At 42.7% G+C, this 15,115-nt stretch overlaps 1 protein-coding gene across 1 annotated transcript in view; it reads left to right on the top strand.

The window, feature by feature from the left end:
• PEX5 (peroxin 5) overlaps window positions 1-15,115 on the top strand; it is an 86,087-nt gene that overhangs the window by 30,108 nt on the left and 40,864 nt on the right. Inside the window, exon 5 of the mRNA XM_087679206.1 lies at window positions 14,540-14,730. Within this exon, the coding sequence (XP_087535332.1) occupies window positions 14,540-14,730 (191 nt within the window). The remainder of the gene's footprint in view (window positions 1-14,539; window positions 14,731-15,115) is intronic.

The raw sequence follows: 15,115 nt of genomic DNA, 5'->3' as shown, positions 1-15,115 counted from the left end.
GGACAGAATCCTGCAAACTCAGAAAGAGGAAAGATCTGGCTCTAGAATTGAGCCGATCCCATAAGGTTGCACGATCCATAGAAGTCCCATCTTGGGGATCCACCTTAGGCCGGGGAATAGGAACAGAAACAAGCTCCCAAAGATCGAAGGAGTCCAAGATATACTCCACCTTGCAGGACCATAGAGAAAAGTTGGAGCTATCCAACCGGTCCTCTTCGGGCAGCTGAGGAAGTATGGGTACCTGTACAGGGGGTACCAAAGGCTACATCTTCGGCCCACTGGAAGGGGCTCGCTGAGATACATGAATAGAAGGGGGATGGGAAAGAGGAATAGACTCTGGACGACGGTCCCCGTGATAGAAATCATGCCTCCGTTCAGATGAGTGTCGAGACAAAAGCTCGTCATCTGAGTCATCAAAGCCCGTAAACTGATGAGAAGACATCTTCCAATCTGCAAAACACCAAATAAAACTTTGCCGATGCCGAATAATGATCAGCAGTATGGTCACAGATCACCAAAACGCAGGTGGGGGAGGCCTACAGACACCTGGAGCTGCAAAACACAAGGTTGTCTGATGAATAGCACCAAGACAGAAGCCGCCAGCACCAAAACGCAGCCTGGGAGTAGGTCGCCAGTAGGAGAAGAGCCGCCTGGAGATGGAACGACAGCCAGATCAGCAAAACGTAGACTGGAGGAATGTCGCCCAACTGTAGGAGTGGCCGCCCTGACTGAAAACGCAAGCAGGAAGTGGTAGTTGATGATGTGGCAGCCTCTGGAGGGGGGCGCCTACAGCAAACGCAAGGGTTGTGACCTCCTGGAAGGGCCGCCTTGACTATTGGGGATGAGGCCAGCAGCAAACGCAAAGATTTTGGGTGATCTCCCGTGTAAATCTCAGCTCCGTGTACTCTCCTTCTGCTGTGATACCATGTGAGAGTGCGCTGTGGAAGAGGGAATATGAACATGGAGGGAGAGAGAGAGAGAGCAGAAAATAAGGAAGAGAAATCTGCACTGACTGAAATGAATGTTGAATACAAACGGGAAGGCGGAAGGAGACTGATCAGTCCCTGCACGTAGCCCACAGCGTCAGTGAGGGCACCAGATCAGGCTGATGAAGATGGCAGCACCACCACGGGGGAGGAGTGTCGGAATTTGCAAGAAGACAAGTGATCAAGTGGGGAGGGGGGCTGCCTATAAATAGGCAAAAGGACAAACCCTAACCCTAAAATGGGCGCAAACCCTAAAAATGCCTTAAAATGGGCGCCCCATAACAATGACCAAAAAGTGGCCGGGCCGCCAGTGGTTGCCCACTAAAAGAGGCCACCTGAACTACGAGTACCTTCGGAAGGCGTTGCGAGGATCGTTTGTCTGAGGCTTGCCGGACATAGTGGTGAGCCATCAGCCATGTGTCTCCTGCATTCGTGGGAAACTGCATGAAGATGCGATTCCCAACAAAGCTTCTAGGCGGTCTACTTCACCCATGGAGCTTGTATCTATGGATCTTTGTGGCCCAATGAGGACCGAGTCCCTGAAGGAGAGCTTGTACTTCATGTTGATCGTCGATAACTACAGCAGGATGACTTGGGTCTATTTCTTGACTTTGAAGTCAGAGGCTTTCTCTCACTTCAAGGATTGGCTTCTCTTTGAGGAGAGCCGTTCTCGCCGGCGACTGAAGACCTTGCGTTCAGACAAGGGAGGTGAATTTATGTCTAATGAGTCTGTTTGTTTTTGTGCAGATAGGGGCATTCACCAAGAGCTTGCTAATACCAACACTCCCCAAGAGAATGGCATTTTGGAGATGAAGAACAGAAGTGTGATCGAGATGGCATGCACCATGATGGAGCACCGACAGATACCTCAGTTTTTGTGGGCCGAGGCAGTGGCTACCGCAGTTCACATCCTCAATTGATCTTCCACTTCGGTCGTTGACAGGATGATACCTTTTGAGGCTTACTTCGGGACTAAGCCCGATGTCTCTTATTTCAGGATCTTTGGGTGTGACGCTTATGTGCACATTTCGAAGACGCAGCGTGATAAGTTCGAAGCGGCTTTCTATCGACAGGTTTTTGTTAGCTATAGCTCCCAGTCCCAAGGTTATCGTTTGTTTGATCTCGTCAAGCGGGATCTCTACACGAGCCGAGATGTGCGGTTGTGGAAGTTCTAGCCACAAAGGGGGGTGAGGAGCATCGTGTCCTTGGAGATTGAGGGGAGAGTTGGGCTCCCGAGACAGTTTCTTTGAAGCTAGAGTCTCTTGATGGAGATTCTTTTTCGGATTCAGAGTCTTCTCTTCCACCGGCCACCCCCGAGGAGCTTCCGCCGGTGGATGTTTTTGAGTCTTCAGCAGATGGAGAGCGACAGGGAGAGGTTCGTCCTCCTCCTCGTTGGGCCTGTGACACACTCCGAGATTCAGGGATTGAGGGGATCCTTGAGGAGTGGGAACCACAGGATGGACCGCGGAGGTCACAGAGGAATTAGGCACATTCTTCGTAGCTTGTCTGCTCCAACTATTGTTTGTTGACCCGTGTTATGCAGGATCGAGAGCCTACTTCAATGAAGGAGGCTTTGCAGTCTGATCATTGGCGGAAGGCCATGGAAGCCGAGTTGGAGGCTATTGAGAGGAATGACACTTGGTCTCTTGTGCCTCGTCCCTCTCACAAGAAGGTGATTGGTGTCAAGTGGGTCTTCAAGACCAAGTACCTTAGCGATGGTTCTTTGGATAAGCACAAGGCTCGCCTTGTTGCTAAAGGTTTTGCTCAGTGCCCAGGCATTGATTTCCATGTTACTTTTGCCCCCATTGCTCGTATGGCGACTATTCGAGCTGTCCTTGTTGTGGCTGGCCATAGGAGATGGCTTGTTTATCAGTTGGATGTGAAGTCGGCCTTTCTTAATGGTGATTTGCAGGAGGAGACCTATGTTGAGCAGCCTCCTGGCTTTGGATCCCTGGATGGGAAGGTTTACAGGTTGAAGAAGGCCTTGTATGGCCTCAAGCAGGCTCCGCGTGCATGGAATGAGAAGATTGGCTCGTTTCTTCAGTTGAAGTTGGGATATCAGCGCTCCAAGGCTGATCCGCAACTTTATGTGCACACTTCCGAGGTTGGTCGTGTGTTGTTTATGTTGTATGTTGATGATTTGAATTTGACAAGGGATGACGCACAGAAGGCCCGAGAGACCAAGACAACTTTACATGAGGCATTTGAGATGACGGATTTGGGGCTTCTTCATTTCTTCTTGGGTCACGAGATTTATCAGTCTCAGAGGGGGATTTTCATCTCTCAGTAGAGGTACATTCAGGAGGTCTTGGTGACTTTCGAGATGGAGACTTGTCGGCCCATTAATACTTCTATGGATCCGAATTTGAAGGCCTCTTCACACTCAGATTCTCCCGTGATGGATGCTTCACGCTAGTGTCAGTTGATTGGATCCTTGATTTGGCTTCTCAACACTCGTGTTGATCTTTGTTTTGTTGTGGGTCTTTTGGCAGGGTTCATGATGGAACCCAAATAGGTGCATTGGCAGGTTGCCTTGAGGATTCTTCGGTATTCGAGGGGGACCTCTGACGTAGGGATTTCTTATGCCGTTGGTACAAATGCTTCCGATCTGGTTATTGCAGGTTGGAGTGACTCGGATTGGGCTGGAGATGTGGACCACCGACGCGGTCTACTACAGGCTACTGTTTTATCTTGGATACAGGTGTTATCTCTTGAATTAGCAAGAAGCAGCCCATGATAGCCCTTTCTTCTACTGAGGGGGAGTATCGGGCTGCGTCTTCCACCACATGTGAGGTTGTGTGGCTTCAGAGATTGTTGGCGGAGCTTGGCTGCCCCTAGACTCCTGTTACTCTTCCATGGTGCAACAATGAGAGTTGGATTGCCTTGGTACGGAATCCAGTATTCCATGCCTGGACGAAGCACATTGAGATCCAGTATCACTTCATTCGGGAGAAGCTTTTGGATGGGACCATTGATGTGGAGTATTGCAAGACGGAGGATAATCTTGCGGATTTGTTTACGAAGTCGCTTTCCCAGGCTCTTCTTTGGTAGCATTCCAGATCCCTCAGTCTTTTGACCCGCCCAGGATCTGAGAGGGGGTGTTAGTCATTTCCTGGACAGCTGGACAGTACGGACGTTAGTGCCATGTCAGCACCTGCAGTCGGACAGGTTGCTGCAGTCGGACAGTATTTACTGTAGTTGGCTGCATTTAATGCAGCCGAATTGCTGCAATTATTTTCTATTTTTCGGCTATTTATAGCCGGGTTTTTGGCAAATTTCAGTATTCATTATTCAGATTCTGATCTTGAGATTTGTTGGCTGAGACAGACTGTGCTCGGGCTGACGGAGTTCGAGGTCATCAAGTCGGAGACATACGCAGATATTTCCTCTATTCCCTTGTGTATTTCTGCACTCTTATACAGCATACTACACTGCAAATTTTCTGCGTTGACACTGTCTCCTCTCTCTCTCTCTCTTCTCTCTGTGTTCACTCTCTCTCATTCTTTGTCCTATGCTTCCGCATCACTGCACTCTGACATCATAGGTCATTTTGGCCTTTTGTAGACATTAAAATATAATTTTATTTCATTTAATCTCTCTCTCTCTCTCTCTCTCTCTCTCTTTTGGGAATTTGTGCCCAAATTGTGACACATGGCATACACGTAACAATTTTTCCGTTTAAACCTTCCGGCCTAAAATTCTCCATGATCGGTGCAAAATTTAATCTCGGCACAGACCAGAGAATTAATCCTTGTGCAAAAACGAAGATATTGATGTGAACAGATTTTGAAGTCCAAAAATAGTAACTCCCTAAATTTTAGGGATGGTGATCCCTGCGTACCTCAAGTTGTTCTGAGCAACTTTTATCATTGCAACCACATCAAAAAGTGTAATGTGGCTCAATTACGATGACTTTTATTTCGTGGGCATTCTCATATGTGCATCTTTTGTCTTGGCCAGGCTCATATAGCCAAGTCTTTTGTGCCAAAGTTCCATCTATGAGTGAACTATAGCCACAACCAAAAACTTGCTAGGTAATGCTTTACAATGCAAATAGTACAACGTTCCCTTTTTGTTGCCTTTAACAATCAGCATAGAGCCCTTGTGGACTTTCCAAGATCTACTACCAAAGGTAGTAAAATATCCTCTTGCATCAAGTTGCCCAACTAACAATAGACTTTTCTTTATGCTAGGTACATATTTGACATCTTGTAAAATCAGCTCTTGGCCGTTTTCTTGGGCCAAGTGAATGATACCTACGCCCTCTATCTCACATGCATAATTGTTGCCCAAGTAAACCTTGGCTAGGCAACCTGCAATGTATTTTGGAAATGACTCCAAAGAGGGAGTAACATGAAAAGAGGCATTGCACCACTATCCATGATTGGGACAACCCATCATGAGCTGAAAGTAAGGCATCAATCACCTTCTTTTTGGTGATGTGCATATCACTTGTTGCTGCCATAACATCAACATCAATGCATCAGGTTTAGCAGGATGACTCCAAAGAGGGAGTATCATGAAAAGAGGCACCGCTTCACTATCCATGTTTGGGACAATCCACCATGAGCTGAAAGTAAGGCATTAATTACCTCCTTTTTGGTGATATGCATATCACTTGTTGCTGCCATAACATCAACATCAATGCATGAGGCTGCAGCAGGTATCTCTCCAGAGTCAAAGAGCTCTTCAATGACCACACTAGATGCAACATTTGCCTTTGCAACTTCTTTTGAGGGAGAGCTATCATCATCTTCCTTGTCATCCTTCTTTTTCTTTCCTAAACGTTTCTTTCTTTCTTGCTCTTTCTTGTAGTACCGACAATCGGGCTTTTTATGTCCTTTACGCCCACATTGATAGCAAGTAACATCCTGCTGTTTGCCCTTGCTTTTACTCCTGCTTTTGCCTTTAGTTCATGCATTACCACTCTTTTGTGACCTCCCTCTAAGATGATTGGGTGAACCATTACTTTCTCCACTGGACTTTCTTTTGATCTCCTCATTGAGAATAGAGGCCCTAACACCATCAAAGGTTAAAGTAGGTTGTTGCTTAGTGAAACAGCCAAAGACTCCTAGCTATCATGCAAAGTCATCAACAAGAAAATAGTGAAACCAGCCTTCCTTCTCAGATAGGGTAGTTTAACCTGATTAAACACTTAATTATAGCAATAAATAAATGCACAAAAAAGAAAATCCACACTTTACCATAACATTCTTGGACAGTAGACACCCTGTTGGCCCCAAAATTGGCGCCCCTTGCGGTATTCTTTAGCTTTCATTCAATTGGAAGGAGTATAACTTGAGATTCTTCAATCTCCTCCTGCTAACCAATTGCTCTTGCTGTCATAAATGACCAGCAAGCCTTTTGGGTCATTTTCCCCTTGATTCACCCAGGACTTCTTCTCCAATTTGACCCTTGGCTGGCCAAATGCTACCCCAAATCCATTCGGGATGGGTTGGCTCTTGAAATCCCTTGATAATCTTCAATTATCAGCTGCTGATTTCAGTCCCTTGAGCCTTCAATCTCTGGCACGAATCCCAAGGTGACTGCTAAACCCTAATTTCTGCTGTAAATCAGGGTTTACTACAGAAATTACAGATCAGCCCACCAAAAATGGCTGAGATCTCCTTCGAATGGCTGAGAATTGCTGAGACTGGTCGAGCATAGGCTGAAGGAGATGAGAGAATGCTGTAGAAAGAGAAAATCCTGAGATTTGTCGCGAAGAACTGATCAAAATCAGTTGTCGCTGCCTTGCTGTACCAACGCCAAACGGATGCACCAACAACAATAGGAGCATCAGAGACTGTGATCTTCAGGAGAAAGTGCATCAGTAGCAATTGCCAGCTTTCCAAGGTCAAGAATATGCAATCTCCATCACCAAAATGGTCTCCAATGGCTGGGAAATGGCCCCAAAAGTTGGCAGCAATAGTCCAACACCTCTTTCCAACAGCTCCAAAATGAAAAAACGAGATTTCCCTCTCCCTTCAGCCCTATTTAGCCTTTCCCCCACTTGCATGGGAAAGTTTTGCCAAGTGGCAGCTTTCTTAATCCATTTTCAGTAATTTCCAACCATTTAATTAAATTTCAGAATTAATTAATTCTGAAAATTAATTCAACCCTTAATCCATGCCCAGAAAATTGACCTTACCCATCCAAAAATTAATTGGCTAGGCCATTTGCAACCCAAAGCGATCCCATGCATTAATTGACCCTTGGACAAGCATTAATCCATTAATTAATGCCTGGTCCCTAGTGTCACCACTGACACTTAATGGCCAATTAATGGTCCTAGGGGCAAACTGACACCAAATTTCACCTAGAATCTAACAAGTGTAACTTGTTACAACTTTTGCCTTTGACACTCATCTTTTTCATAGGGTCCTTCGGCCTTCAACTGTGAAAAAGTAGTTTGCACCTCACATATGCAACACATGTGCATCTTTTAATTGCACATTTGATTAATCCTTTAATAGCAAAGCATCAAATTTTCACGTCCTCGTGACAAATAGCCTTGAGTTTATCATTCAAGGGCTACAAACTAGAGTCCTGCAACTAACTCCAAATCCCTGTGAAAGCGCTCAAATGCTCAAATGCTGGCTTAGACTCATCCAACTCCATGTTCACAAGCTTGTGCATGAGATGCACTTGATTCACCGGAGTTGTATTTTCATAAGTGTCTATGAACTTTTTCCATATGGCGTAAGCCATATCAAGACACTTAATGTCTGTAAGTACATCATCAGACACAACGATTTTAATGTATGCAATGGCCTTCTTGTTCAGTCCAGCCCAATCCTCATCTGTCATAGTTGCAGACTTGATTTACAAGAGAGTATCATCACAGTCCTTGAGAAACAAACAAATCAAAGCCAAAGCCATTAAACCTCTTGATCTCAAGAAGGGATTTAGTGTCATTGTTGCTAGAAGCATTAGTGGCCATTGTTTGACAAAGTGCCAAGTACCAATGCTGTATTTTATGACAGTAAATAACAAGCTGAATATTCAGCTAATTTCAGGAAATAAGAGCAAGATTTGATCCAAATACATGTAGAACAATAGAAAGGATGACTTTCATCAGTATAACTGAGATTTAGCATACATTCCAAGCATACTCCACTACAATGACTCCCACTTCAGCAATGTCACCAAAAATACATTTACAACAATCTCAGATCCGCAAATGATCATTATGACTGCTGCACCATGAATATTCAGCAATACATCAACTTAATAGGAGCTGCCTAACATGTGTACTGCATACATATGTGCCCAAAAGCACTTTTGATACACAAAAACACCGAAATTCTCTGCAATTCTTCAAAATCTCACAAGTGGGAGATGATAAACTTGATTTTCACTGCTTACAGCACCAAGATTGCTTCAGCAATGCTGCCAATGTGCATTTCACACATCAATTTTGCCAAAATTCACAAGTCTTAGCAAAAGTCCCAAAATGTCATTGACCAATCCTGCCCCAACTGCATTAATACATGTTTTTGAGAGCATAAAATAGGCAAAATTAGCAAAATTTTAAAATTTTGCAAAAGCCCCAAATTTCTCAGGTTCAAATGTGCATCAATGTCAGTAAATTTGGCTCAACTGAGCAAAATTTTACTGATACATAAAAAATCCCAAAAATTTCAAGGCCAATGTACACAATTTCTGTAATTTCGGGGTCCAACGTCATTGTTATGTATGAACAAGATCAAATTTGGGAAAACCCCCAAATTTTCAAGCATAAATATGTACAAATCTGAGAATTGTTCTTATACACGTGATTGTTAGTGAGAAGGGGGCTTGCTTGTAGAAATTAATAAAAAATTTGACAAAAAAAAAAGCCAAATTGTGATGAAAGGCAGCCATTGACTTGGTTGCCGTGAGTAGTTGCTTGCTGTCGCGTGGTCTCTGCTAGCCCGTTGCTTGTCTGGAAACATTGTCAACTGCCTCGCTTGGTCAAAACTAACTTGTACTGAGTGTTTGTTGCCACGTTGCACACGTTGGCTCGGAAAAGCTGCGCTTGGCTTGTTTGAGTAGAAAATGAATAAGAAACTCTGTCACCTGATGTTTCTTGGAGCGTGCGAGCTGAAATTGACTCACACTATCCTCGGGAAGCGTGCACACTCTTGCCATAGCTTTGATACGAGCTTGTTGGGATGAGTGGGCAATGGAACGCGAGACAGAATGAAGCAAGAGCAATGTTGAGTGTGAGAGTGAGAGAATCCCAAGATGAGTGTACTAGGAAGTAACATCACACAAATAATAAAATATATTTATATGTTAGGATACAAATAAGGGTGTATTCACATCCGTATATGTTTATACATACGGAGGTTAAGGGACTTTACACTCGAAGGGACTTTATATCCAACAATTTATTGCTGCTACCTTGTCTCAAACAGCCTGTAGATGCTGTCGCTGCTGTTGGGAATTCTCTCCTTGTTGTCGCCTGCAATAAATGCTACCGCCAGTAGCCTAGATGCTATTGCTTGCAGTTTGGGGATCCCCAGGAGCTGTTGCTTGCTACCAACTTGCTCTTTTCTGCTAGAAAATGGAGGAAAAACATTCTCAATCAGATCCATTTTGTGCGATTGCAGAATGATCACGTTTTTCCTCTTCTTTAGCCTCCCACTAGCCTTCATGGACAAGTTTGCCAAATGGCAGCCTTCTCAAATGGTTTTTTCAGTATTATCCATAGTTAAATTTTAATTTTTAGTCTTTAAATATTGAAAAGTAATCTAATGATTATCTCAGTGTCTAGAAAAGTAATTTGACTAGCCAATAATTAAATTGACTAGGCAACTTTCATTCCCGAGTGTCTCTGTGCCATCTTTGATTATCAAATTGACGCTAGGTACTCTTAAACACCACTTCTCTAGTGTCACTAATTGACAGTTATGGCCAAATAAATGACCTAGACCAATGATTGGCACAAGATACCACCAAGTACCTGTGTTGCATAACTTACAGCAATTTTTGCCTTGACATTCTGTGATTTCCTCGGATCTCAGGCTCGTAAATTTACTCTAATCCCAATTACACCTCACATGTGTAACATTTGCTTAACCATGTGATTAAAAATTAATCCACATGTCAAGTGAGGTTTCAAAAACACATGTCCTCTAGAGCTGCAAATCACATTAACAGCCTCTCCTTGCTCTTTAATAGCTTGCTCTCTCACAATGGCTGTAATAAATTTCCACCAGTCCCTAAAGACGTTTTTTCCACTTGTATGGGCAAGTTTTGTCAAGTGGCAGCCTTCTGATCCAATTTTCCAGCATTATCGAGCTTATTAAATTAATTTTCAGAATATTAATTTTGAAAATTAATTTAATAATTATTTTAGTGCTTAAAAAAATTAGTTTCACTAGTCAATAATTAAATTGGCTAGGCCAATTTGTCTTTCAAGTTTACTTGAGTAGTTATTAGCCCTTAGATCGGCATTAACTAGTTAATTAATGCCTAGTCTCTAATTGTCACCACTGACATTAGTGGGCAATAAATTAGTCTAGGTCAAAATCTGACACCGAGTACTACCTAGTACCTATGACATAACTTATTACAACTTTACCTTTGGTACCCATTGCATCCTTGGAATCCTTGGCCTATTCCATTGAAATAATTGCCATGTGCATCATATGTGCTAAACAACCTTGCATATTTGATTAATAACTTAATCAAATGTTATCGGCAAGATTAAAGCATCTTAAAACTTCACGTCCTCAACAGATTCTGAAAATTAATATAATAATTATTCTAGTGCTAAAAACATTAATTCCATGAACCAATAATTAAATTATCTAGACTAATTTGTCTTTCAAGTATCCCTGAGCAGTTATTGATTCCTAGTCTCTAATGTCACCACTGGCATTAGTGGCCAATAAATTGGTGTAGGTCTATAGTTAACACCGCGTACCATCTAGTACATGTACAGCATAACACATTACAACTTTTGCCTTTGACACCCACTACATTCTCGGGGTCCTTGGCCTGTTACCATGGAATAATTGCCATGTGCATCACATGTGCTAAATAACCTTGCACATTTGATTAATATATTAATCAAATATTATTGGCAAGATTAGAACATCTCAAAATTTCACGTCCTCGTGACAAATTTGTTGAACCTGACTGAGCTCGAATCAACGTCAGCTCTAACTAAAAGGCATTTCGATAAAGTTGCAACAAGTAAGGATGGTCTGCCAAGTCATCCTCTTCAATCCACTCTGCATCTATTGCTGAAACAATATTGAACCTTCACCAAGAAGCATATAAAAACTTTATCTTTAACTTTACTTGCCTTGAAACCTCCACTAGATTGTAGGCCTTTCGTCCCCTTAAAGGTTGTGATGCTTTATACTTTCATATTGTTGCAATTTGAACTTAACTTATATGCAACATTGCATCCAGTTGCCCAACTCCTCATGTGTAGCTGACATGCTAGGAGCACTAGATGCATTAGGAAAGAATTCCTACCGAAGCTTCACCAAGAAGCATATGAAAACTTTACCTTTAACTTTTCTTGCCTTGCAACCTCCATTAGATTGTAGGCCTTTCGTCCCCTTAAGCATTGTGATGCTTTATACTTTCATATTGTTTCAATTTGACCCTCATGTGTAGCTGACATGCTAGGAGCACTAGATGCATTAGAAAACATTCTTGTTTGCATACTTTGGACCATTGCAATGTGACTGTGCATGGGAATTTGCATAGTAGCAGCCATACCAAGATGCATTTTCCCATACATTGCATGCATTAGTAGCAACATTTTTTCTCATGACTAACACTATATGAAGCATTTGCATGATTGGCATTAATACCATGAGTCCCAAACATAGTGGGCTGCATATATGCATTGCCAATAGCATTTTCTAAGCATTTATTATGCCAGAACTAGCATTAAATGTTGGCCGGCCAGCATTTTGTGCAGAAATGTTGGAGAAATTGCTGAATTTGCAAAAATTCGATGAAAATGCACGCAATGGAAGGTGAATCCAGCGAAAGCCCCAAAATTTATGGTAGAAATTGGGCGGGTTAGTCAAAACCCCCAAATTTCTGGGTGTGGAGTGCGCGAAACTGAAAATTTCTTGGAAATTGCGGATGACGTCCGCAAGATACATAGGAAATTGTGAAAATTTTTGAAAACCCCCAAATTCAAAAATTAGGGTTTTTGCACTTTCAGGGTTTCTGTGAGCATGTGCAGTTAAAAATGGCAGAGATGGTTAGAGGTGGGCAAGACGAACCAGAAATTTCAAAATTTTCAAAAAACTCTTGAATTTGAAAATTGGGGTTTTTGAGTCTCCCCCCTCCACCCCCCCCCCCCCCCCCCCCCACCTCCGATCACAAACAAAAGATCTATAGAAAATGGTAGGGAGGGATGAGAGAGGCTGCATGCAAGGCTGAGAGAGGTTAGGTGCAGGGTTTACATGCAGGACTGCATGCAAAACTGCAAGTGAAACTTTGTGCAAATTATGTAGTGAGAAAACAGAGCAGAAAATATCACGGCTCAGGTGACGATGGTTGTGGATAGACTCCATGCATTAGAGTTGGCGATGGAGTCGATGCAGCAATGGCGCTGAGGCCGGTGGCATAATGGCTTTGATAGCACAATTGGATCGAATGGACAACTTTTAGACAAGAAGTGGAGTAGAGAGTGGGAGTGTAGACACAGAAAGAGCCATGCAAGGGTACCTTCACCGAAATGAATCACAAGAATGAGAATACAAGGTACAACCCTAAGGTTATATAGACCTACACATTGAAGGTGTTCAAATGGGGACAAAACCCCTTCCATGCAAGAGGGTAAGAAGTGCCCGTGGATAGGGTGTGCTCACACGGGAACAACTTAGAGGAAAATACAAGGTGTATTTAACAATTAGGACTATAACCTGAGCACAATGCAATCGATTTATATCCTTATGTGAATACTACTCACTCTTGGTGCTACCGTGCCAGGAATCCCACTCATGCACGTTGCATCATAGTGGAGACAATCAATGAAGAAGGCTTCTCCATCTCATGGATATGAGGGAACATGGACTCGTATAGCAACTAGCGTAGAAGTAGAGGAGGGCTCAGATGTTTTAGCTCCATCCTTCGCTCTTGGATGAAGGTGAGTGTGTCTCTTCCAACACTTCTTCAAGGATGAGTGCCCTTGCCACAATGTGGGCATGTAGGCTTCCTTGAATTTATGTTGGAGCCCGAGGAAGACTCCAAGTGTTTAACCTGCTACTTCTTGTTCTTGGCCTTCTTGTCCTTGTTGTCCCCTCTTGAACCTGCAGTAAAAGCCTTAGTAAGACTGGATCCATTGGTACCAATCTCTTTAAGTTGCTCTTTGTGCACCAAACCAAGCGGAGCTAGCTCTTCCCATAGAAGAGTCCCAAATCCTTGAGGTAAGCAAGCTGGTGTAGAAGACATCATACTTGGGAGCTGACAACTTAGTAATGGGAGTCACCACCATGTCCTTTGATGAAATTGTTCTATCAAGGGATGCAAGCTCATCCCGCATGTCCTCCATGTAGCACAGATTGTAGCATGGTGCAGATATGCTGTCAGCAGCCTATACCTCGTATGCATCTATTATTGCTTTTGTATTATAAAATTTTGAGGAGCCTTTCAGCTTTTGTTTGCTCATCTTTCTCAATCGTTCATTGCAGTTCTTGTGTCTCACTCTTTTATGACTTGTATAGTCCTATAAGCTTGTTATGTCCTTTGAAGTACCACCCTCCTATGGGACTGCAATATCGACCTATAAAACTGTAGGATAGACTTCTAAGACATTTTTTCTGGTGTTCACCTTCTTGATAGCATCACATCTTGTACATTGACTTACTGGGAACATTGGTTGCACCAGAGAAGAAATAGCTCCTTCTGAAAGTTTAAGTCCTGTAAACTCTATAGTCTCCTAACCATGTACACATTCTCCATATCATCCAAAACATTAGGTAAATGTCAATCATTGCTCTGTTGAAATGGAATCATCTTCTAACATATGTCCAATATTTTATGGTTCCAACATATGATTGGCATGTTTACAGGTTTGGCATTTCCTAGTTGTTTCCTAGTAGTCTCCGTACTAGTCTTGGGACATTGCTGTTGCAACAAGGTTGGCTGTTGCCACTGCAACAGGTAGGCTGTTTCTGTTGCTGATGATGTCACATTATGGTTTAGCCCTCTTTGCTCTAGAACCAAAAGGACACTTACAGTCATCTAACATAAGGCTCTCAAGTGGAAAATACCTATACTTTTAACAAATTCTTTAAGTATAATTTCAAATAGAATATTGGTCAGGCATGAGAAAGTCATAATAGCCATGCCAAGTGTAGCAACCTGTATTAAAGACATTTTCCTTGGCAATTCACATCTTTCGATAGCCTGGATGAACCTGAAGACTCAATCTGCATGATGATTTTTGAAGCCTAAAGAGAGTCATATTTTTGAATCTGATGCTCTTCATGTATGTGCACACTTTTCTGATGCTCATTATTAATAATTTCTGATAAAATTCCATCGGCAATGTTCTGAAGGCTAATCTCTTCGTTCTTGCTGATTACTAGGAACTTCTCAAGGGGCTCTTTCAGGTTTTCTAAGATCTTTTCTGGATAACCGAGCTGAGGTCCCCTTTCAACCTGTCCAGCTGCCAGGATTGGCATTATCACAGGTTGACAAACAAAGAATTCGGGACCGCAGCAGTATAATGGCGCGCCACATCTTTGCTGACAGGGGTGATGAGTATGCCCATGCTAAGGTATTCTTCTTTCTTAACAGGTTTGCGAACAACATTAATGCATCGAAATGGCTTCTTCAATCATGGTTTTGTTTTTGAACCTTAGATAAGACATGAGTATTTACACCAGTACACTAATGTTTGCTTAAGTGGCTATACAATATTTTGATAGCCAATCATAGAACCTTATACAGAAATTGCACCAGTTACTTTTAAATATAGAATGCTGTGAACCATTTCTTGCACTCTAGGTGTACGTCATATTTTCTCTGGTGCTCTTTGAAGGAGAACTATAGTTGGTTGACAAATTGATGTCTACCGTGCAGTTTGTTTATTTACCTCTGTAGAAGGTCTAGATTTAGAATCCAAGCCTGCCATTAATATAGTTCACAGGTTTTCTGTGGTA

The sequence above is a fragment of the Lygodium microphyllum genome, chromosome 6, assembly GCF_053477565.2.
Source record: "Lygodium microphyllum isolate KBCC chromosome 6, Lygodium_microphyllum_v1.1.10, whole genome shotgun sequence".
NCBI classification, from domain to species: Eukaryota; Viridiplantae; Streptophyta; class Polypodiopsida; order Schizaeales; family Lygodiaceae; genus Lygodium; species Lygodium microphyllum.
The sequence above is the reverse complement of the archived record's forward strand: the minus strand, read 5'-3'. Positions and strand labels throughout refer to the sequence as shown.